This window comes from Phalacrocorax carbo, chromosome 2, assembly GCF_963921805.1.
Source record: "Phalacrocorax carbo chromosome 2, bPhaCar2.1, whole genome shotgun sequence".
NCBI classification, from domain to species: domain Eukaryota; kingdom Metazoa; phylum Chordata; class Aves; order Suliformes; family Phalacrocoracidae; genus Phalacrocorax; species Phalacrocorax carbo.
In genome coordinates, this window is record NC_087514.1 from 3,294,919 (window position 1) to 3,317,791 (window position 22,873).

The window sequence follows — 22,873 nt, forward strand, 5'->3', positions numbered from 1 at the left end:
AGCTAACCTGGTGTGTTGCAGTTGGTCTTTCTCCATTCATGCACTTATATGTTTTATAATTAATAAGTTTACTCTTAACTACACAGTGCCAAACTAGACAGAATCACAGACTGGTGGGGGTTGGAAGGGACCTCTGGAGATCATCCCGTCCCACCCCCTGCTTGAGCAGGCACACCCAGAGCAGGGGCACAGGGCCGCGTCCAGGCAGGGTGTGAATGTCTCCAGGGAAGGGACCCCACAGCCTCTCTGGGCAGCCTGTGCCCCTGCTCTGGCACCCACACAGGGAAGGGGTTTGTCCTCATGTTCAGGTGGAACTTCCTGTGTCCCATCTTGTGCCCGTTGCCCCTTGGCCTGTCATTGGGCACCACTGAAAAGAGTCTGCTCCCATCCTCTTGACACCCACCTTTCAGATATTTATAATCATTGATGAGACCCCCCTCAGCCTTCTCTTCTCCAGGCTGAACAAGCCCAGGTCTCTCAGCCTTTCCTTATAAGGGAGATGCTCCAGTCCCTGAGCATCTTCGTAGCTCTCCGCTGGATTCCTCCAGTAGTTTCCTGTCTTAAACTGGGGGCCCAGAACTGGACGCAGCACTCCAGATGTGGCCTCACTGGGGCAGAGTAGAGGGGGAGGATAACCTCCCTCGCCCTGCTGGCCACACTCCTTTTAATGCATCCCAGGACACCGTTGGCCTTCTTGGCCACAAGGGCATGGTGCTGGCTCAGGGTCACCTTGCTGCCCCCCAGCACCCCCAGGGCCTCTCAGCAGAGCCGCTCTCCAGCAGGTCCCCCCCAGCCTGTGCTGGTGTGTGGGGTTGTTCCTCCCCACGTGCAGGACCCTGCACTTGCTCTTGTTGAATTCCATGAGGTTCCCCTGGGCCCAGCTCTCCAGCCTGTCCAGGTCTCGCTGGATGCCAGCACAGCCTTCTGGTGTATCAGCCGCTCCTCCCAGCTTGGTATCATCAGCGAACTTGCTGAGGTTACGCTCTGTCCCTTCATCCAGGTCATCGATGAATATGTTGAACAGGACTGGCCCCAGCACAGACCCCTGGGGAACACCGCTAGTGACAGGCCTCCAGCCGGACTCTGCCCCATTCATTGATCACGACCCTCTGAGCTCTGTTGTTGAGCCACTTCTCTGTCCACCTCACTCTCCACTCATCCAACCCACACATCCTTTGCTTGCCTGTGAGGATGTTATAGGAGACAGTCTCAGAAGCCTTGCTGAAGTTGATGTAAACAACATCCACTGGTCTCCCTTCATCGACCCAGCCAGTCACGCTATCAGAGAAGGCTACCAGGTTCGTCAGGCATGTTATCCCCTTGGTGAAGCCATGCTAACTATTCTGATAACCTTCTTGTCCTCTACATGCCTGGAGATGACCTCCGGGATGAACTGCTCCATCACCTTTCCAGGGATGGGGGTGAGGCTGACTTGCCTATAGATTCCTGGGTCTCCTTCTTGCCTTTTTTGAAGACTGGAGTGACAGTGGTTACCCTCGGGCACCTCTCCTGCCCTCCAGAACCTTTCAGAGATGGTGGAGAGTGGTTTGGCAAGAACATCCGCCAGCTCCCTCAGCACTCATGGGTGTATCCCATTGGGGCCCATGGATTTGCCAGGATCCAGTTTGCCTGAACTGCCACCTCTTCTACCCTGCCTGTCCTTACGAAAGAGCCTGTAACCCTCCATTGCGATCCCCCAGTCATCTGAGTTGTCCCACCATGTTTCGGTTACTCCTATGATGTCGTACCCTTCAGAGTGGGCGCGGAGCTCCAGTTCCTCTTTGTTACCTAGGCTGCGTGCATTTGTATACATGCACTTGAGGTGATTACTCTTCTGTTTCATCTCTTGGGAGACAGCCAAGGAACCTTTATCACCACACTGCTTGGCCTCACTTACTCCCCTGTTGGACGTGCTGGTGTGAGCGTTTTCACAACGGATCCCACCCTCCAAGTCCTTCAGTTTAAAGCCCTCCTCACCAAGTTAGTCAGCCAGCTGCTGAAGATTCCCTTACCCCTGTTTGTTCCCCATGCTGCGTGCATTGGTGTACAGGCATTTCAGAAAGGTAACTGAGCACGCAAGTTTCCCTGGAGGAGTGCATGAGGACCCACTACAGCCGTACACACCCTTGAGGTGGTTGGTCTTCCAGTTGTCATCTCGTGAGGCAGATAAAGCACCTTTGTCACTGCTCTGGTTGGTCTGGTGTATTCCACAATTGGATGTAATGGCATTAGCATCGCGACTTTGGATCCCATCCCCCAAGTCCTTCAGACACAAATACCCTCTTCTCTGTATTCCTCCTCACTGTTTTTTTTACAGCAAATAGACATCAATATTCATCTTTTGTAACCTGTGAAAAGGCAGGTGAAACCTGGATTCTGAACTGACTGGAAACTTAATTTTGCTGTTCACTGAAGTATGTAATACTTCTGTGTTTGTCTAGCATATGGATAGATTAAGACCGTTCTACATGCAAAGTTCACAAAAAGTAGACAACATGGCACAAAACAGCAAATAGAAGAAGGAAATGCAGGCAAAAAAAGAGAAAGAAAACCCTTGGATTAGAACAGACACTGTTTCAGAGCATTTATATTAGAGAGATTCAGCGCTGGAAGCCATCTCGATCATGTTTTCTTGCAGGAGCTGGAAGAAATGTTTAACCATTATTTTAATGTCAGTTTAAAAAATAGGAAGGGTGACATCACATTTTGATCAAACTGAGCAAACAGTGACCCGGCACTAAGTCATCTAAGCACTGCCATCCATATAGCCTGGAGTTGAACAGTAGAAAACGTTGCATATAACTGTGGCGGTAGACTCCCAAACATCTTCAGTCTCCCAAAGACAGTCTTTCTTCTTTTCTCTTCATCTAAATATCTCAGTATCAAGGAAGCCTGATTGCTTCTCCAGGCGAAAAGAAATTTGGGTCCTGAGGGCTGACCTTGCTAGTGCAATCACTTTGTCATTTATCACACTTGGCTGCTGCTTTTGGGAACCAAACTGTTTCAGTGTGTGCTGCCCTGTGCTTTGAAAATGGAAGACATCCATCTTCCCATGGCATCTGTGATCCTTTTGATGGAATACTTTTTCTAGCAGCCCTAAATAGCTACTTTTGCTCTCAAGAAGTTTATACAGCTTAAACAGGGGGTCTAGGAATCTGAGATTCCCAAGCTAAAGAAAATATATCTATTCCTTATTCTTGGCATTTGCCTAAGGCCAGCCTGTCTCTGGTGTCACTTAGCAGGATTTAAAGACTGTCTTCAGTTCTTTTGTGAGAAGACATGCAGTCAGGTCAATGTGGAAGAAAAGTCTGTGTATTGAAGTGGCAACTGGGACTGACATGAAAGAACACAACCGGCTTCCAGATTGCTTACCTTACCTCTGTTCCGCATGTCTGATACGCAGACATTTGTGTAACGTGAAATGTATGCAGATGATTTGCAGGTGTTCGTTCCTTCCCTCCCGCCTCTGTTGCTTATGATTTCCTTCTCGTTTATGTTGCGTGACAGTCCATCAGATCTTAAGTCCTTTAATGTCAATAGGAGGTCTTAGATAGACCCTTCAGGAGCTTGGTGGGGATGGAGTTGCCTTGTGATCGATAAGAAAGGGTCTGGTGTTCCTGATGGGTGCTGTTAGCTGCAAATCTTGGGAAAGAATGACTGATTAAAGAAAGGTTTAGGCAGAAACTGTTAATGCTGAGTTTGCATAGTGTTACTGAGCTGGTGGAAAAATGAGATTAAGTAAAGGTTGCAATCAAGTGTGCTCCGGCCAGCCAGAGCTCTTAGTGTCATCTCAATGAGAAGCACAGCAAACCAACTGTCTCTGTGGCTCAGTATATATCTCCATAAAATGTCATGGATGTCTTATCTCGGTATCTCTGGCTTTGCAGCCTATCCTGATAGTATCTGGTCCTGAGACAAACTGCTCTGCTCTGCTGCTGGAGACATCTACGATGGCAGCTATACCGCAGGGAAGAAAAACTAAATCTGTTAGTAAGTGATCAGATGCTTTCCTGAAATAAGGCTTTGATGAGGAAGAATGCATAAAGAGAATTTTTCTCGTTGTTTCTTAGCAAATCTTCAGAATAGCAGAAGCAGCTCGTTTCTGAGATAATCCATGCTGTTTTTACTTTGCACCTACTCCACGATGCCTTAAGGCTGTGGGCGTTCGCTTCGCTCAGTAGTACACTTCAGCTGGAGGAGGGTAGACAAGAGCATGCTTCAGTGTGTTGAATCAGGTTGTTTACAGTCATAAGTGACATTGTGCCTGTCAAGTACTACATATGTGGCTCTAGAAGTTTCTGGAAGCCAATTCAATTTGTGTAAGGTCTCACTATAGAATCATAGAATGCCCTGAGTCGGAAGGGATCCACAAGGATCATCGAGTCCAACTCCTGTCCCTGCACGGGACAACCCCAAATTCACACCATGTCTCTGAGGCCATTGTCCAAGGGATTCCTGAATATCACCAGGCTTGGTGCTGTGACGCCTCCCTGGGGAGCCTGTTCCAGGGCTCCACCACCCTCTGGGGGAAGAACCTTTTCCTGTTTTTTTGTTTTTTTGTTACTGTTGCTGTATTTTGTGCTGTGTCAACCTAAGCTAGGCAGTGCTACTCGGGTCGTGGGGACAGAGATGACTTCACTCTCTAAGGACATTCCATCAGCGTTAAAACTTAACTGGGAGGTGAAGTAGGAGGAAGCATGTGTATTGCTGCATCCCCAGCCCCACTGCACACAGGGCATCACTCCTGGACCACTCTCCCGCCAATCATTTCTTCAGCTCCTGGAGCACTGCTTCCTTGCCTTTCCTGCCCAAAGCCACCTGAGAACACAACGTTAATATTACGAACATCACAAAAGATCCAGAGGAGCATAAATTACCTCAAAGGCACAGACTGAAAAAGAAGAAAGTCATCCCCTACAGCTATTCTGATTGACCTCCTGACAGTCATGTTACGAGGCTCAGTGAGCACTCGGGGATTTGTGCAATTACACCAACTCAATGTTAAAACCATTGATTAAAAAAAAAAAAAAAAAAAAAAAAAGGTGCTTCAGCAGTAGAGCTTGTTCATAAATTCAGGCTCTCTGAGAAAGAGGAAAGGGACATTTTTCCAGGTGAACAACATAAAGGTTTATTGAGTTTTTTTTAATAATTGAGAAAATCCTTGAGAAGAAAAGCTAAAAAGCAGCATGTCTGTGACATAAGTGACAGAGTCAAGTCTGTTAGCGGGGATTTGGAAAAGCAGCACACTTTGCAAATATGCCCTTTCATCTCACGGCTTCAAAAAATTTCCATATTAATCAAGTTAATCCTGGTACCCTGCAAAAAGGAGAGCACAGTATCTGTCCATCCATTTTACAGGCAGGGAAACGGAGGCAGCTGTATGGAAAGCAAGAAAATACTGAACATTCTCCCTTGTTATGATTTGTGTATGCTGGTAAACAAGCCTACTAGTGAGAAATGAAAGGGGTTCAATCTGTTTAGTTCATCTGAGGGAAGGTTAAGAGGCAACATAGTGATCAAACAGCGAAGTTCAAGAGGTGAGAAGACGCAGCTCTCTTAAAGGAGTGGTTGGCGCTGATCCTTCATTAACTGGAGCCTCAAAGAGGCTCTTATAGAAAGAGGTGACCTGGTCTGACCAGAGGCTGTAGGGGTTGATGCGTAAAAATGATTTATGTGAAATGATCTACTCTATGAAGAAGGTCAGGCTGGTTGGTACAAGGATTTTATCTGGGTTAAAAAAAACTTGGAAAAATGTATGTGTAGTTGGTCATCCAGAAACGGAGGTGTCATCATTGCTAATCGCTCCTGAAGCCTACAGTGAAAGCACTTCTCCATCAACAAGGCAGTAGTAGAGCTGGGAATAGAATACAAGAGTTTCATTGCTCTTGCCACCCCCTGCATTCATTAATGGCAGGTAATTAATATCCAAACTGTGATTTTATTTTTCTAGAGCTGAACAGTAACCAGAAACAGTCTGTTTTGTGGTGGTAGTGCTATTCGCCAGGCAGGAAAAATCCTGGTGAGGAGCCCAGCAGCACCAACAGCTCACTGTGAAATTCAGGGCAAGGAATTCATCTGGATGCCTGGTCTTGGCTTCAGCTGGCTATTAGCCTGCCGGAAGGTCCCACTAAATACACAGCCAAGTTCCTAATGTTATTTACTGAGTAATCTGGAGTTCCTCCCTACGTTGTGATGGACCTGTTCTGAGAAGAATGAAGGTTCAGCCTGGGACGCATGCAAATGCAAGACTGGAAGTTGTGAGTCTGGAAGTTTTGTGACTGTGACTGCTCTTGTAATAGATCACACTGCCTGTGTGACCCCTTCCTTCCACCCCATAATCAGTCACCACCTGCACTTTGATGATGTGGCTGGTTAGATACCGAGGATGGACTCCAGTTTATGAAAGTCAAATGCCAGAGGTTTCTTGAAGAGGTTGTGCAGTCCCCATCCTTGGAGATGTTTAAAAATCAACTGGACACAATCCTGGGCAACCTGCTCTAGCTGACCCTGCCTTGAGCAGGGCGGGGTTAGCCTAGATAGTCTCCTCAACTGTTGTGTGATGTTGGCCTATTTTTCCAGCCTGTTCATGTCCCTCTGGATGGCATCATGACCCTCTGATGTATCAGCCACTCCTCCGAGTCTGGTGTCATCAGCAAACTTGCTGAGGATACACTCTGCTCCATCATCCAGGTCATTAATGAAGATGTTAAATGGGAGTGGACCTCTTATCAGCCCCTGACCAGTACTGGCTGGTCTTATCACCTCCAGGTATAAGACAACCTTCCCCATGTTGCCTGTCCCCAGAGGTGCTCTATCCTTCCTCACAGGCTCTCCCAATGCCTCGTTTCATCTTTCCTACTTTGGTTTAGAGCTCTTCCCTTGTCCAACATGAAGATAATGTTTCCATCCCTGCCTTTTTGCAGCAGCTTTGCAGAGATGTGAAGGCTCAGATTTTCCCATCAATCTTCCCTTCTATAGGTAAAGCAACCCCATTTACTCAGTCTTTCCTAGCAGGTCATGTTTTCTTGACCTGTTGTCATTCTTCAAGTTCCCTCTAGATTCTCTTCAGTCTCTGGCAAAATCTTTGCTGGAGCTTGTTGCCTACAGCTGAGGACTCCACAGCATGGGGTCAAGCAAAAGGTTTCCTTCACCTGTCTAGAAGATTGTAATCAGATTTATACATCCCACAGTGATGTCTGCCACTTCTACAGGCAACGTCATTATGGATTCATGTTCAACTTGCAGTCTACAACATCGCTTCATCCTCAGAGGCCATCTTGGGCATAGAGATCATGAAATGATAGTTTCTGGTTCTTGGAGAAATAAGGAAGGGCGTCAGGAGAACTGCTACCTTGGACTTCCAAAGGGCAGACTTTGGCCTGTTTAGGAGCCTGGTTGACAGAGTCCCTTGTGAGGCAGTTCTGAAGGGCAAAGGAGTCCAGGAAGGCTGGACATTCTACAGAAGGAAATCTTAAAGGTGCAGGCACAGGCTGTCCCCATGTGCCGAAAGATGAGCCAGTGGGGAAGATGACCAGCCTGGCTGAACAGAGAGCTTTGGCTGGAACTCAGGGAAAAAAGGAAAGTTGATGACCTTTGGAACAAGGGACAGGCAAGCCAGGAGGACTACAAGGACGTCATGAGGTTATGTAGAGAGAAAATTAGAAGGGCCAAAGCCCAGCTAGAACTTAATCTGGCTACTGCTGTAAAAGACAATATAAATGTTTCTATAACTACATTAGCAACAAAAGGAGGGCTAAAGAGAACCTCTACCCTTTATTAGATGTGGGGGGAAACATAGTGAAAAAGGATGAGGAAAAGGCTGAGGTACTTAATGCGGCCTTTGCATCAGTCTTTAATAATAAGACCAGTTATTCTCCAGGCCCCCATCCCCCTGAGCTGTAAGACTGGGACAGGGAACAGAATGCAGCTCCCATAATCCAAGGGGAGATGATTAGTGACCTGCCGCACCACTTAGACATACACAACTCTATGGGGCCAGATGAGATCCACCAAAGGTTACTGAGGGAGCTGGCAGAAGTGCTCACCAAGTCACTTTCCATCCTTTATCAGCAGTCCTGGCTCACTGGGGAGGTCCCAGTTGACTGGAGCCTTGCCAATGTGACGCCCATCTACAAGAAGGGACGGAAGGAACTATAGGCCTCTCAGTCTGACGTCAGTTCCAGGGAAAGTTATAGGGCAGATCATCTTGAGTGCCATCAGGTGGCATGTACAGGACAACCAGGTGATCAGGCGCAGTCAGCATGGGTTCATGAAAGGCAGGTCATGCCTGACCAACCTAATCTTCTCTGACAAGGTGACCACCTTAGTGGATGAGGGAAAGGCTGTGGATGATGTCAACCTGCACTTTAGTAAAGTCTTTGACACTGTCTCCCACAGCATTCTCCTGGAGAAGCTGGCTGCTCATGGCTTTGACGAGTGCACTCTTCGCTGGGTAAAAAACCGGCTAGATGGCCGAGCTCAGATTGTTGTGGTGAATGGAGCTAAATCCAGTTGGTGGTCAGTCACAGGTGGTGTTCCCCAGGGCTCAGTGTTGGGGCCAGTCTTGTTTAATATATTTATCAATGCTGTGGATGAAGGGATCGAGTGCACCCTCAGTAAGTTTGCAGATGACACTAAATTGGGCGGGAGTGTTGATCTGCATGAGGGTAGGAAGGCTCTGCAGAGGGATGTGGACAGGCTGGATTGATGGGCCGAGGCCAGTTGCGTGAGGTTTAACAAGGCCAAGTGCCGGGTCCTGCCCTTGGGTCACACCAACCCCAGGCAACGCCCCAGGCCTGGGGCAGAGGGGCTGGGAAGTGCCCGGCGGAGAAGGCCCTGGGGGTGGGGGCTGACAGCCGGCTGGGCATGAGCCAGCAGTGCCCGGGTGGCCAAGGAGGCCACCAGCCCCCGAGCTTGTGTCAGCACTGGTGTGGCCAGCAGGAGCCGGGCAGGGATGGGGCCCCTGTGCTCGGCCCTGGGGAGGCCCCACCTCGAATGCTGGGCTCAGGTTTGGGCCCTTCAGTCCAGGAAGGACCTTGAGTTGATGGAGCGTGTCCAGAGAAGGGCAGCGGGGCTGGGGCAGGGTCTGGAGCACAGGTCTTCTGAGGAGCGGTTGAGGGAGCTGGGGTTGTTTATCCTGGAGGAGTCTCAGGGGAGACCTTATCGCTCTCTACATCTCCCTGAAAGGGGCTGTAGTGAGGGGGTGTCAGTCTCTTCTCCCAGGTTACTAGCAATAGAACGAGAGGAAACAGCTTCGGGCTGCATCAGGGGAGGTTTAGGTTGGGCGTTAGGAAAAATGTCTTCATGTAAAGTGTCATGAATCATTGGAAGAGGCTGCCCAGAGAAGTGGTGGAGTCACCTTCTCTGGAGGTATTTAAATGACATGGAGACATGGCACCTGGGGACATGGATTAGTGGTGGGGTTGGCAGTTTACAGTTAGGTTTACAGTTGTATTAGATGATTTTAAAGGTCTTTCCAACCGAAATAATTCTATGATTCTCTGCAGCACTGTCCAGTTGTTCCCCATCCTCCATTTATGTACTTGTTTGCTGCTTCTAAATTCAGGTCCTACTTTTCACCCGAATTATGTAGCAACTTATTTTCTTTGTCAAACATCAGTTCTGTTTTGTTAGGATTTTTCTGAATGCTGAAGCTGTCATCTAACCTCCCTGTTTGGTGTCCTGTGTGCGTTCTGTGAAGCTAATCCCTGTTCCATCACCCAGCTCACTCCTCAAAATAGACATGGAGAGAGCAGAGCTTGGTGGACCTCACGCAGGTTCTTCTTTGGTTGTGACAACGTTCCACTGGGACCATTCTTCTAATTAAATAAAATTTACCTGCACCTCCAGTACATTTCTTCTGCCACGGAAGGAAACCACTAATAGCACAAACCTGTAATATCTGCTGGTTTTCTATGAACTTCACTGCCTGCTAATTTGTTGCGTAAAGAAGTTAACATTGGTTTGATCTGACTTGTTGCCAGATGCGTGCTGGCTGTTACTCTGTTTTCTACCATCAGATACTGTCAGTGAATCCATTCCAGTGTTTTTGCAGGACATGGAATTGAAGCTGATGGGTTTGCAATTGTCTTACTCTTCCTTTCTTCCCTATTTAGTAAATAGGCACAGTTAGCTTCCAGTCTGCCAAGGGGGCCATGAACAGCTCTCAAGCTGATTCAGGCATTTTAGGAGGAAAATCGCAGAATACCAGAACCACTAAAGCGAGAAGGCACCTCTGGAGGTGATCTTGTCCAACCCCCCTCCTCAGAGCAGGGTCACCTAGAGCAGGTTGCTCTAGGCCCACGTTCAGTCAGCGCTTAAATACCTCAAGGATGGGGACCCCACAACCTCTCAGCACAACCTGTCCTGGTGTTTGACCACTCTCACCATTAAAAAAAAAAAAAAATCCACCAAAGCAAACAGCTTTTTTTCTTTTTTAAGTGGAATTTCCCATATTTCAGTTCATCCCCATTGCCTCTTGTCCTGTCACTGAGAACCACTGAGAGGAGTCTGGCTCCATCATGTTTACTTCCTCTCATCAGGTATTTATCCACATTAATAATGCCCCCTTGAGCCTTCTCTTCTGCAGGCTGAACAGTCCCACCTCCCTCAGCCTCTCCTCATATATCAGACGCTTCCATCCCTTAATCATCTCCATGGCCCTTCACTGGATTCACTCCAATATGTCCATGTCTGTCCATTTCTTTCCAGTATGCTCATGTCTTTCTCAGGCAAAATCAACTTCAAAAAAATTTAAATTGCCTAAAGTGCTCTCTAACCTATTTCTTCCATGCTGAAATCTTACCTTTCGTTCCTGCTACTAATTATGCTGGCCATCTGAAAGTCCCTCTCAGTGGAGACTGGTGTGTATAGGGGAACTCTTTAAATAAATTTCTCAGCTTGGTTTTGCCTGCCAGTACATTTCCCAATCCAAAAAACATGGACCAACCCTCTCCTTGAGATCCTACATCCTTCTGTTATACGCACTGCATGACTGACTTCTACAGGATATACAAAGCAAGAAGAAGTTGATGTCATTAAAAAACAAATTCCTGCCTCTGGCAGGATGGATGTCCTTTTAGTCTGGCTTGGGTATGGTTGTTCCTTCATTTGTATTTTAGGTGATGAGGGTAAAGCTGTGATAAAAATAATTTCTTTTTCTTCTTGTTTTTTAAAAAATCTTTTTCTGTGTGTAGTTTGTTAGGCAACGTTTGTTCCAATTTGTGCAAACTGCCTTCACAGTAAATTGGCCAAGTCTCCCTGAGGAGCGGTAGACAAAAGACTTGGGAGGTTCCATGGGGATGGGGAGGGAAATGCTTTTATTGCCAATCAAATTAAAGGTATTTAGATCTGCTGTTAAATTTTCCTGTAAGTATTTACTGTGGGCTAGGAGTGTTGTTCCGGAGCTGTGTGAATAAGGGATATTTCAATGGCTTAGTAGGATGGGGTGGGAGGCGGTTGTTTCTGAAAACGTTGGTTAAACTAAAACAAAATATTTCATTTTCAGTTCTTTCTCTTTTTTTTTCCCTTACAGAGAGAAAAAGTTTTAAAATGGAAGCATGCTTTGAAAATGATAAATCAACATGAAACATTTGGAGTGCTCTAAAAGCCTTCCTTCTCTCCCCCTTTCAAACCACTCTGTTGGGGAAAAAATAGATGCATTCACTGTTTGCCAAAGAAACACTTGCCTAATTGTAATCAAGCAATTTTACAACACGGTGTAGACTTTCACTCCGCATTTGTTGTATGTGGCCTTGGGGAAGTCATGGCAGCAAATGTTTCCACTTGCTTATCTCTAAAGAAAGGATGGGTCAGGATCAACCTCTGTACAGAGGCAGTTTTCAAGCTGTTTGGTTGTGCCACTTCCCTGTTTCCTCATCATCTCACGCCAACGTGTCCTCTCCACTGGACTCTCCCGTGCTGCTCTACTGCATCATCACTGCAGAGATGCTTGATGAAGGGCTACCCAGTAGATAGCACTGACTTCCAACTTTTTCAGGGAATAAGTATCCTCAGCCTTCAGATTTTCCCTGTCTGGGGTGTTTTTTCATAGTCTTGGTGTAAGGAAGCAGCAGCTGGGTTTGGTTCTGTATCATGCCTCAACTGATGCGGCACCTGTATCTCTTCTCTTCCTTTGCCATCATCCTCTCCATGCCTTAGGGTTGAACTATTTTTAATATCGAAGTCCTGGGACCCTGCTGATATGCTGGAGGGTGTCTGGGGCCCATGGAGAAACAAAGCCTGTCTCTCCCCCTGGGAAGGGGGAAGAAATAGTCTTTCTGTGACAGTGCTGCATTGATTTCATTCTGCTGCTGCTACCTTAGGCCTTGCAGGCTTTTTTTAAAATTTTTTTTTAAACCAGCAAGGAAAAATAACTCTGGCTTCAATATTTATATTAGAGGCCCAGGAGCTTATAATATAGCAGTAAACTGTCTCTTTTGAGAGCTCATCAAGACTGCAGTATGATAGATAGACTCCTAGCTAGCTGCGTAGTGGTAATGTTCCAGAAGACAGCATTACCTTTTTTTGATTGACTGCCTAGTCTTTGCGTACCAGCTCAGGATCTCAAGGCACTTTGTGAACAGCGTGGAATTAAAAGTCTTGCCATGGCTGAAACAGATAAATGGTTGGCCTTTATCACTGGAGTAAATAAGGCACAGGGAGGTCAAATTACTTCTTTACCCCCCAAGATCAGCTGTAGTCCAGAAGACCTGGATTTTACTGCTTTTTTTTTTTTTTTTTTTTTTTTTTAGGTAGCATCCTGAAGTTTGGATATAGTCTTGTATACTGGGGTTTGACTGACCTTTAACAGTGTTGTATCTGTCTTTTTCTCTGTTTTCTTAGCTTTGAAGTATAATCCCACATCCACTGATATCTAGAAAATGTCTTATGGATCCATTGATGGGAGTGGATTTGGGAGCAGGAGTCCATTTGGAGGCCCTTCGAGACAAGGCTATCAACCTCTCGGTAAAGTATTGATCCCTTGCTGTAACTTATTATGCTTGAACAAGTCCCTGGGGACTGAAGTTGTACTTGCTCATGTTCAGTGTGGCTGCTGTATAAATAACATGCTGACTCCAGAGGTCGTTTCTGATAGTGATTTTCACAGGTGGAAACCAAGCTTTGATTGGGTTCAATTGTATGATGAGGCACCACATCTTAGTGCTCAGGGCTTGAGGCTCCAACGTGGAAGAGCAGCACTGGTGAGGATTTTGGAGGTATTTTGGGGGACTACAAGAAGAAATGTAGTATATTCTCTAGACCTGCTCATGACTTTCCTCATATACCCAGCACCTTTGCAAGAAGTTTGTCCAAGTAGCTGCACTGTGGCTGGCTGTAGGCACACAAATGATGGGAACAGCTGGGAAGATGTGCAAAGGGCAGCAGGCTGTGCTTCCACAGAGGGTAACTTAGCTGGTGAGGAGGCTGCTTGAATCTGGGAAATGTGCTCAGATGTAGCAACAGGGGTAAAGACTTGCTCAGGAAATGCTGAAACCATAAACAGTGTCTTGCAAATGACTGTGGATTCTATTTTTGTGGCATGTTTCTAAGCAAAGACCAGATGTGCTTTCCTTACTTGTTTCCCCCTTGCCCCAAAGGACTCTAGAAACGCTAAAGTAGAAAGAGAAAAGCATCCAGGTGTCAAACCTGTGTATCTGAAATGGTTCCAAATGTGGAAGTTGAAGCTGTGCTTCATAAAAGCAAATTCATGATGTAACTGTCATAACATGGGGTGCAGCTAATGATTGTAGCCTCCTGCTTTTCTGTGTTGAAGGCGTTGACTCCACTGTGTCCCCTTCTTGACACAGACAAGTGGTAGGAGGCATCTTCTGCAAGAAGAACACTGGGAAGCGCAACAGTTGTCCCTGTTGACGTGGGGCTGGCTCATGCACAGAGGTGGAAGGTAGGTCTCATCCTGCCCAGTTCTGAGCTGCTATTTGAGAGGCCAGCCCATATGGGCAGATAAGACCACATTTCCATCTGCCCAGATGTGTGCCAGGTCCCAGTCCAGATGGGCAATTGCTGTAGGGCCAGATCTGGGTTAATCTAGTCTGGCTTTCAGCAAGCCTTGTTAGCTGGAGTATGTTCTGGCATTTAATTTTGGTCCTGGGTCTGGCTTGCACTGCAGGGTGAGGCTGCAGTGGCTACGATGTAGGCAGGACTGGGAGTTCAGACCTCTGCAGAAGCATCAGGAAAGGGGACCTTGTAACATAGCAAAGGGCTGTGTTATCGCTTTGCTCCGGGGTAGAACACCACCCCTCTCTTCAGTTGCTTTTGTTTTCGACAGTGCTGTTCATTAAGGCAGCCTGACTTGATTTTCAGGTTTAGAGGGTTGTAAATGTTCTTCGGGAAGTATTTCATTGTTTTGCAAATAGGTGTTCCTCCTGGACGGAAATATAAAAGAAGCATCGAGGTTTATTTTGGTTTTCTGTTTTCTTACGAGCTTGGGTGTAATTATGATTCTTTTTCTTTGAACAGGGAGAAGGTATTGAAGTAAGTGTGAGTTGTCTGTTCAGTTATAAATAGTGATTTTTAGGCTATTCTACAAGGCAAAATTAAAGGAATAAAAGCAAGGAAGAACAGGATCCTTGGGCACAACGAAAGAACCATAGGAAAAGAGAATTGAAATGGGGACTAGACAAATGATGAATCTCAGTGCATTGTAGTTTAGGTTAAAAAAACAGGAATTCTTATTGTGCTGTATGAAAGGACCACTGTTTTTAATGCAAATGCATATAATAATTCAAGACACTTGCAATCTCTAAATATTTGAAGAGATACCTCATTGTCCCCAGCTTGCCCATCATTTGACAGTTACCGATGTGACGCTGAAGCCATCCTCAGTGGATTGCACAAAAGCAGCTGATGTAGAAACATCAGCTTGTAGAAACATCAGCTTTCTCCACACAGCCACGTTTGACAGCTGCCTGGCTGGAGCCTGATGACACGTTGGCTTGTGTCTTGGAGTTGAGTGCTGGCTTACCCTCCTCCATATGTGCGCGTATCATCCTGGGTGGCATTGCAATGGCCGCATCTCCAAGCTCCTCCAGGGATGTTTTTTCCAGCAAGCCGAAATTGGTTGTGGACTTGCCAGATACCAGGCTGGTCCCTTGGCTAGGCCCCGCTGTGGACACAGTTGCAAGGGAAGGAACCTGATTGTGTTGGCCAAGGGCAACTTGAAGAAACTTTTCTCCTTTCTGTGTGTCTCAGAGATGTTACATCTGAACCTGCGTAGCTGCCTGTGCCCCTTCGCCATGGGAGACTGAGTAATACGCGCCAGATGTCTTTTGTTGTAGTATCCCCAAATATTGTCATTAATTAAGTTTCAGTAGAGGGTAATGCAACACTAATCGTCTGCCTCCTGCTTCTGAAAGACGGATGACTGGCTTGCTAAGAAAAACTGCCCACTGTATTAGATCATGGTATGGCTGGAACAAAAGAGCATGGCCTTCCTGCTGTCGTATGTCTGCTTGCAGTGGGGGCAGACCCTGATGGACATGTTCTCCGTGTGCTCTAAACCTCTTCTTTTTTTTATATCTAATAAATAAATAAAAACAGGTACCGGCATCCCTGCAGATAGTTACTGTCTGACAGTAGCGTGTGGTCCAGTGGTAATATTCAGGCATCCAACAGAAATCCCTGAGATCCAGCAACAATAAAGGTGATGGGGATGTCACTGCTTAATAACCTTTTGGTAATAAATCGCCATGGAAGTGACATACAAAGAACAAGTGGGTTTTGGCAGCCCCAGCTCACCGAAGGAGCTAGAGGCTTGTCACAGCATGTGGTCGTACAGCGGGATGGGGTAAAAAAGAACTGCTGGGGACTTCATTTTTTAAATCTTTAATTTAATGAAAGACAGCAAAGAAAAGGGGAGTCAAGTTTTGGGGTTTGTGTTGTTTTTTTTTTTTTTCTTTTTGTTATAAAGGGTGATACTACAAAGAGGGCGTCATCTGTCCTAATGTCTGTCTGTCTGTCCATCTTGGCTGCGTTTCCTCCATGCTCAATCCAAGTGTGCTCCCCAGGCTGGGAAAGATTAATTACCTGAAGGTTCTTCCATTGGCCCTAGGCTGATGTGATGGTGGATGGGCTGACAGCCCATCATCGGGCCATGTGGAGGCTGCCCTTGCTGACCAGTCTAATTAGAGAGGTCTGCAGGCTCCGTTAGCAGCGATTTTGGGAGGAATCTCAGAGGCAGTTTTTTGGGGGATTTGGTTTGCCTGGGACTCCTGGATATCAGACAACTCTGGTTCAAACTCTGGTTCTGGTGGTGTTGCTGTATATCCAGGATTTCTTGAGGTAAAAAAACCCATGTATAATTTTTTATTATTTTTTTTCTACCAGATATTGGTGGGAAAAGAGAGATTGTGCTCAGCAAAACTCAAAGCTCTGTAGCCTTACCAGGGGAGCACCCTCAGGTGTGCCACAAAGAAGACCACCAGGATTACTTGAAGTATAGTAATTTTGGTGGTTGACGCTGTCATCCCACAGCCACTGAAGAACAGTGAGGAGTGACAGGTGGAGGCGTAAGCCATGTCTGGGCTCTTCTGTTCTGAATTACAACCTGCTCCAGCAGCATCTGCATCTGCTCCTTGTTCTGCTCCCAAAAATCCATGTAAAACCAAATGTTCCCCTGTTCCCTTGTAGGACCTTCTCTGGGCTTTCAGCGGTGCATCGGTGTTCGTGGAGAAGTTGGAAAGTAGATAGTAGAGAATTGCTGGGGTTTTTTCTTTTTGTTTTTATTTTTTAGCCTGAGAAGTAAAAAAGAATGAAATGGTTTCAAAAGATTTTTTTTAAGTAATGTGACATGTCTGAAATAAACAGAGACCAAACGCTGTACAGCAGTAGGAATTAAACCCTGAATTCTTACGGTTTTGATGTGTACAACATGCGCTCTATACCATGTTCAACCTATCTTCCCAAAAGCATCTTTTTGTAGGGCAAAATGAGCAAAACCTGCTGCACACAGGGATGCATAGAGGTCAGGGAATTCAAATATCTTGAATTAAAATGCCACAAGCCAGGAAATTTTTAACACTGCTTTTATTAACCTTACTGTGTCCTGGACATTAAATGCCAGGTTTGGAAGGGTGAGGGTAATTTCATATTCCAGAGGTGCAAAGTTTCTTAATTTTACTGTGACTTCATGTAGACCATTTTCCCTTCAGTTGCTCATGAAGATATCATGCAGGACACTGGCCAGAGTTGTATTCAAGATATATTGCACACGTAGCTTCCTCCTTGTCTGCTAGTTGGTTATCTTGTCACAGAACAAAATTAGATTGGTCTAGGCAAGTTGTTCTTGGCAGTGTTCGCTGGATATATATCACCTAATTATAATTTCAATACTTAGAAATTGTTAAATCATTTGTTTGAACATTTTTCCAGGAATTGGATCTATAATTTTCTTTGTCCTCCCCTCTCTACCACATACCTGCTGCTCTGGTACACCAACTAGCTCTGGGGTGGAAAGTTCTAAGTGCTGGTAATGCTGTTTCTGTCCTGTCTTAGCAGTTGGATCATCCTTCTGTCCTCTTTGTACCTCTCCAAATCTATTTTGCTCTTTTCTTAGCAGTTTTGGAGAGTGGTTTGTCCTTAAAAATCCCACCTTGGGTTTCATTGTTGCCTCCAGGCTGACGAAGTCCCAGAGCTCATGTGCTGCATGGGAGGGAGATGCTCACACCGGTCGTGGCCCCTTTGGTGGGATGGGGATGGCAGGAGCTCAGCTGGAGACCCAGGTCCAGTGGCTAAAGCTGGGGTAGATTTCTGTAGCCAAAACCTCACTCAGAAACTCGTATATGAACCAGCTTGACCACCACGTGGTCTCATTGCAGCTCTGGGTCTGATGGCAAACTATGGGAAGGAATCCACTGCCAGCTTTGTGTCTCGATACTGCAGAGTGCTGAAGCACATAACAAAGTCTTGAGTACACAAGGAGTCCCTCTGAGGTTAATTAACATTAAGCAGATGGTTAATCCTTTGCTATACTGGGACCTGGGTACTGCTTTGTTTTTGCGTTAGCTTCTTAAATTGCTTCCAATACCTGCAATGCTTTGTTAAGGAACAGTGAAACCCTTGGTCATTGCAGCCTACGGCATTGTCCAAAGGGTCCGGAAGGTGGTCTAGATCTGGTTGTGGCAACTGTTCCTCACTGGAGTAATGAGGGACCCAACCGTGCACTTAAACGTCCTTAGTGTAGAGTTTTGGAAAGAGTTAAAAGCAGTGAAAGAAAGCAAGAACAAAATCTTTGAATCTTTTAGTCAGATTCAAATCCACTATGAAATATTAGGGGTGCGCTGAAGCCTTTAAAACTGCAGGATTGGACCATGTCCTGGTCACATTCAGTAACACAACCGAAGCATGAATTTGGGATGGAGTCCCGTCAGGCGTAGAATGGAAGGAACGACTTTAAGTGCGACCTTCTGTAGCACCTTCTATCTGCCATGTGTAGGTGGGTTCGCAACTATTACTCCAAGGTTACCACCTGGACTGTAGAGAGAGTGGTCTTTCCTCTATCTTATATAGCACTAAAAAATAAAGTAGCTTGTCAAATGCTGCATAAAATAGTTTCTTGAGAGTCTTAATGATTGACTTTCACTTCTAAATCTTGGGTCCTGTCATATTTTCTTGAATTTTTGGGGACGCAGAAGTAGAGGACTCAGGTGTTGTGTTAAATAAGTTATTAATAGGCTTGAAATAAAGTGCTGGTCAAAGCCTAGATGCAAATAATAAAAAAAATCATAATAAGGTGATCTCTCCCAGTAGACAACTTCAAAAAGCTTTTTGTGGCATCTACAGAGGAAGTATTTCATATTGTTCCTTTGCTATTTTGCAAAATTTCCAAACATTATAAGTTTATTTCCTTAGTCCAGTTTCAGTAAATTTAGAGGATAGTCTCTGTTTTACAGCACTTCTTAGAGGTCTTAGCAGTGATTTAATGAATTCATAAGCCTAAACATAAGAAAACATATTAAAGAATAATGAACAACATGTTTTATAGCAAAAGGAATTGCCAGGAGAATTAACTTTCATACACGAATTAACTTTGAAACTGTTTGTTTTGAAAACCTCTGCCCTATCCCTTCTGGCACTTTTAACATTATAGTAAGTGTTTCGCTATAATCTCAGTATTTCAGGGAAGTTAAGTGGTTGTGCATTTATTTATATACCTAGCAAAAGCAGAACACACCATTAGAATAAACAAGTGTTTTAATGAAATATATGAGGGTGAGCTGACAACATCATAGCACTTAAAAACCAAAACAAAACAAAAACGAAACCTCTCGGGAAAGATTAAGGTTTTTTCTCTTCCAATTTTATTTGCTAGTCTTAGTCATCCAAAGCCATTTTACTGTAAACATGTAAAAATCATGCCGGTGGTCCCAATCTTTAACAGAAAATCAGAAAGCAAAGACACTGGCCTCTCCTTAGGCATCATTCAGCTGGAAATGCATTTAAACATCTCATCCTCTCAGAATAGCTTGCTCCATTTTCCACCTGATTACAGTCAAATTAGAAGTAGCTTAAGAAGATCCTCTCCCCATGGTCTGCTCGCCGTATGGGTACCTTGATAGGGAAAGCAGAGCAGGATGAACGTGCTGGTGAATCCTTTAGTTTCCCAGTGGGTGCCAGGCCGTGAACCCCAGACCTGAGGGTGTCCTTCTGGGACGTCTTCCCAAGTGGACGTATATCCCTGAAGGAGAAGAGGCAGTCCCAAGCTTTACTGTCAGCTCCTGCAATTAATACAGCTCAGTGCTTTTTGCTTCTGGCTGCTCTGCACCTGGCTGATCTCTGGCAGAATCAGTAACCAAAGGCTTCTCCTTGTCTCAGATGCAGAGCAAAGAAAATGTAAGTTTTATTTAAAAAAAAAGAAAAACACAGCTATCATTTCACACACAGTTTGTATCAGTTCTTGTTTAAGCTATTCAGACCCGGACAAGATGTCAGTGTTCCTGAGATTTCTTGCAGTTCGATCCAATTCTTCTTTGCCAACTTTCTCAGTTGCTCAAGAGCCAGTCTCCAGCTGAGAGAGCAGAGGTCTTTGCTTTAGAGCCTTTGTCCAACAGCCGTCAGTGAGTGCTTGGCTGTATTATGAGCCTTCCTTAACATTTTCTCTACCCCTGGTCTTGCACCCTGTGCTTTGCGTCCTGTGCTTTGTATTTGGCAACATTAGATGCTTGGATCAGAAGCCTTCTTTCTTAAGCTGTGCCTACAATTAAGTCTACCTGAAGCAAGACACAGTTGAAATTGAGCAGTAAGATTACTCCGTGACCTTGTAGCAACATCTGTCCACGCTTGCTGAATGAGGATCCTTGGGGAATAGGCTGAGGTTGGAGCTCCTCTCCTGCAGCTGTTGGCTTTTCCGCCAGACCTGCCTCACCGTGCACGTCCCGGCACCCACCTGCGTCTTGCCGTGCCATGCAGGTGTGCTAGCAGGAAGGTTGCAGTCTGAAATCAGTGGTAGATCTGTTCAAGCTTATTCCCAGGTTTGCTTTCAACATGCCATGCCTGGGGCTGCTGGCATCTCTGGGGTGGTGTCTTCACCCCAATTTGGTTCATACATTTGTCTCACCAGAGAGAAAGCGGGATCAGGCTCCAGACAGGCTGAGTGCTCCAGCCAGCATTTTTCTTGAGGTTCTGCAACTCCTTTGCTGCGACATGAAAGGGACAAGCCCCAAATTTTGCTGGAAAAGTTGGTATCAAGAAGCATGCTGTTATTGTGGCACAGGTTTATCATGTTGCATCATGTTGCATTCCCTGTTCCATTCTTCAGAAGCTGCTGGTGCTGGCAATTTTTGATGCCCTTATGGCTTGTTAAAAGGTCTCTTAATATTTTGTTTGTTGGTTGGTTGGTTGGTTGGTCAGTTGGTTGGCTTTTGTCTGTGCACATCAGGAAACCAAGTGAGGCTGAAATTAAATTCAGCTTAGTCTGTCCTAGGTTGGATTGACACAAGGATGTTAGTGTGCAGTGAGTGATCAAGTGCATGCTCTGTGTCCTCTGCTGTTTCTGTAGTAACCCCAGCAAATTTGGGAATGGACACTACTGGGCATTGGAAGGAGAGCTAGAAGAGTATCTGGCATGATTTTGCGTTGTCCCAAGCATTCCCCGCTTACAAATCAGATATTGGCTCAAGTTGTTAGCGTGGTTGAGACTGTGCTGCAACACATTTTTTTTTAATATGAAACTTGGGATAAAGTTGAGGAGGGGAAGACTTAACTCCTGCTGCCTGTGCTGGCGTAATATGGAAAGTGGGTGCTGCAGAGCACACTGGGTGATGCAGCTCCGTGTATTTGCCAGGTTGGGGTGTATTTACATCCAGTGTTACGTGCAAAAAAAAAATAAAATATATAAACTAGCAAAGCCTTCATGCATGAATGCAGCTTGTAGGCCAGCAAGCCACTGAGCATTTGGAGCGCACATATGCATCCAGGCCCTGCTCCATCACTCCTGCTTCCACCTGCAGATCTTGGAATTTTTCTCCTCATTTGCTTGCACAGCCCTGGAGAAGCCCATACCATTATTGGGAATATCTGGCTGAGTCAGCTGCTCCTCTAAAAAAAAAGGTTACAGGCTTCTTTACCTGGCTGTAAGACAGAGCTAAGGTGTGGCTTTTAAAATAAACACAAATTTGTTTTAAACCTAGGTGGTACCTAATAGCCAATCTGTTGTAAAATTGATGCTGGTCTTCAACAACAAATGAGGAACACTTTTTTGACATACGAGGAAAATCAAATTTTAAGGTTCTGGGCTTGAAAATGTTGAACTTTCAAGTCTTGGTCACCTCTGCCACTGCTCCGTAGTGTGGTCTTGTGCAAATCTCTTAAATTCCCTGTTGTCTTGTTTCCTTGCCTTCCAGCCACCTAGTATTATCTCATAATTAAATTCTTAAGGGTGTAGAATATGTCTTTCTTAATCAGTTAGAAAACCAGAATTTAGCATGCTTTGTGTATGTGTGTTTTCCGTTTTCTCCTTGAAGATGGAAGTGGAGTTTTATATTTGTTCCCGCCAGCAAAGAGGGAATGGAGATTTATTGAGATACTGAAATACTGTAGTGGTGAATAGCTGTTCTGAAACCTAACTATAAGGATGTATTTATTTGCAGACAGTACGCAAACTTACTTCTCTGCACTATGAAGGGTAGACACAGCTGACCCAAAAAACATATGTGACACAAACGTAATTTGGGTTGAGTGGAAAGAAAAAGAATAAAGCTTTTATCCATGCTGCCAATCCAGAAATATAATTTCTAACTCTCTTCTTCCAGGTTGACGTTTGCTTGGAGACAGACACTGGCAGCTAGAAGTGGGCAGGGATTAAATATCAACAGTGAGGAAGGACTCAACAGATGTAAGCAGGTAGACTGGGGATTAGGGTGAATTAGTGTGGATGGAAAGCACATAGGAGCAAGGAGGGATTTTAAATTGGATGTTAGGACGTACATGGCGTAGATCTTCCCTGAATTTCTGTGTTAGACTTGGATATTAATGGTTGGGATTTATGAGTACCTTTAGTAGCTGTTGATGTGGCTGAAGGTAATGACAGTCTTACAGGTGGTTGTAGTGGGGTGGAAGAAGTGCCTTGATAGGTTTTTGAGGTGTACAAGTATATGTGTTTCTAAAACCAATTTCCTTTGCTTCCTGATCCCAAGCTGGAAAAGAAGGTGAAGAAGGAGGAATAAATCAAAGCCCTGCTGATTTATACGTAAATGACCAAATGCAATGAGCTTAGCCAGGAAAATAGCACAAAGTTTATTGCACTTGACAGCTCTCCTCCTGCTCGCCGCTTGCACTGCGGAACCATGGCATGGCGGTGGGAAAGGCTAGCGGAAAGCTCACGGTCTCTTGCCCCTGCGGCGGCTGGAGGATGGCTCTG

General features: G+C 45.5%; 1 protein-coding gene across 8 annotated transcripts in view; it reads left to right on the forward strand.

Moving 5' to 3' along the window:
* The window catches only part of TSNARE1 (t-SNARE domain containing 1), a 511,863-nt gene that overhangs the window by 105,924 nt on the left and 383,066 nt on the right, over positions 1-22,873 (forward strand). For all 8 annotated transcript variants that reach the window (XM_064442004.1, XM_064442001.1, XM_064441997.1 and 5 more), the window contains one exon: positions 12,844-12,966. In XM_064442004.1, the coding sequence (XP_064298074.1) occupies positions 12,882-12,966 (85 nt within the window). In that variant the 5' untranslated portion in view covers positions 12,844-12,881. The remainder of the gene's footprint in view (positions 1-12,843; positions 12,967-22,873) is intronic.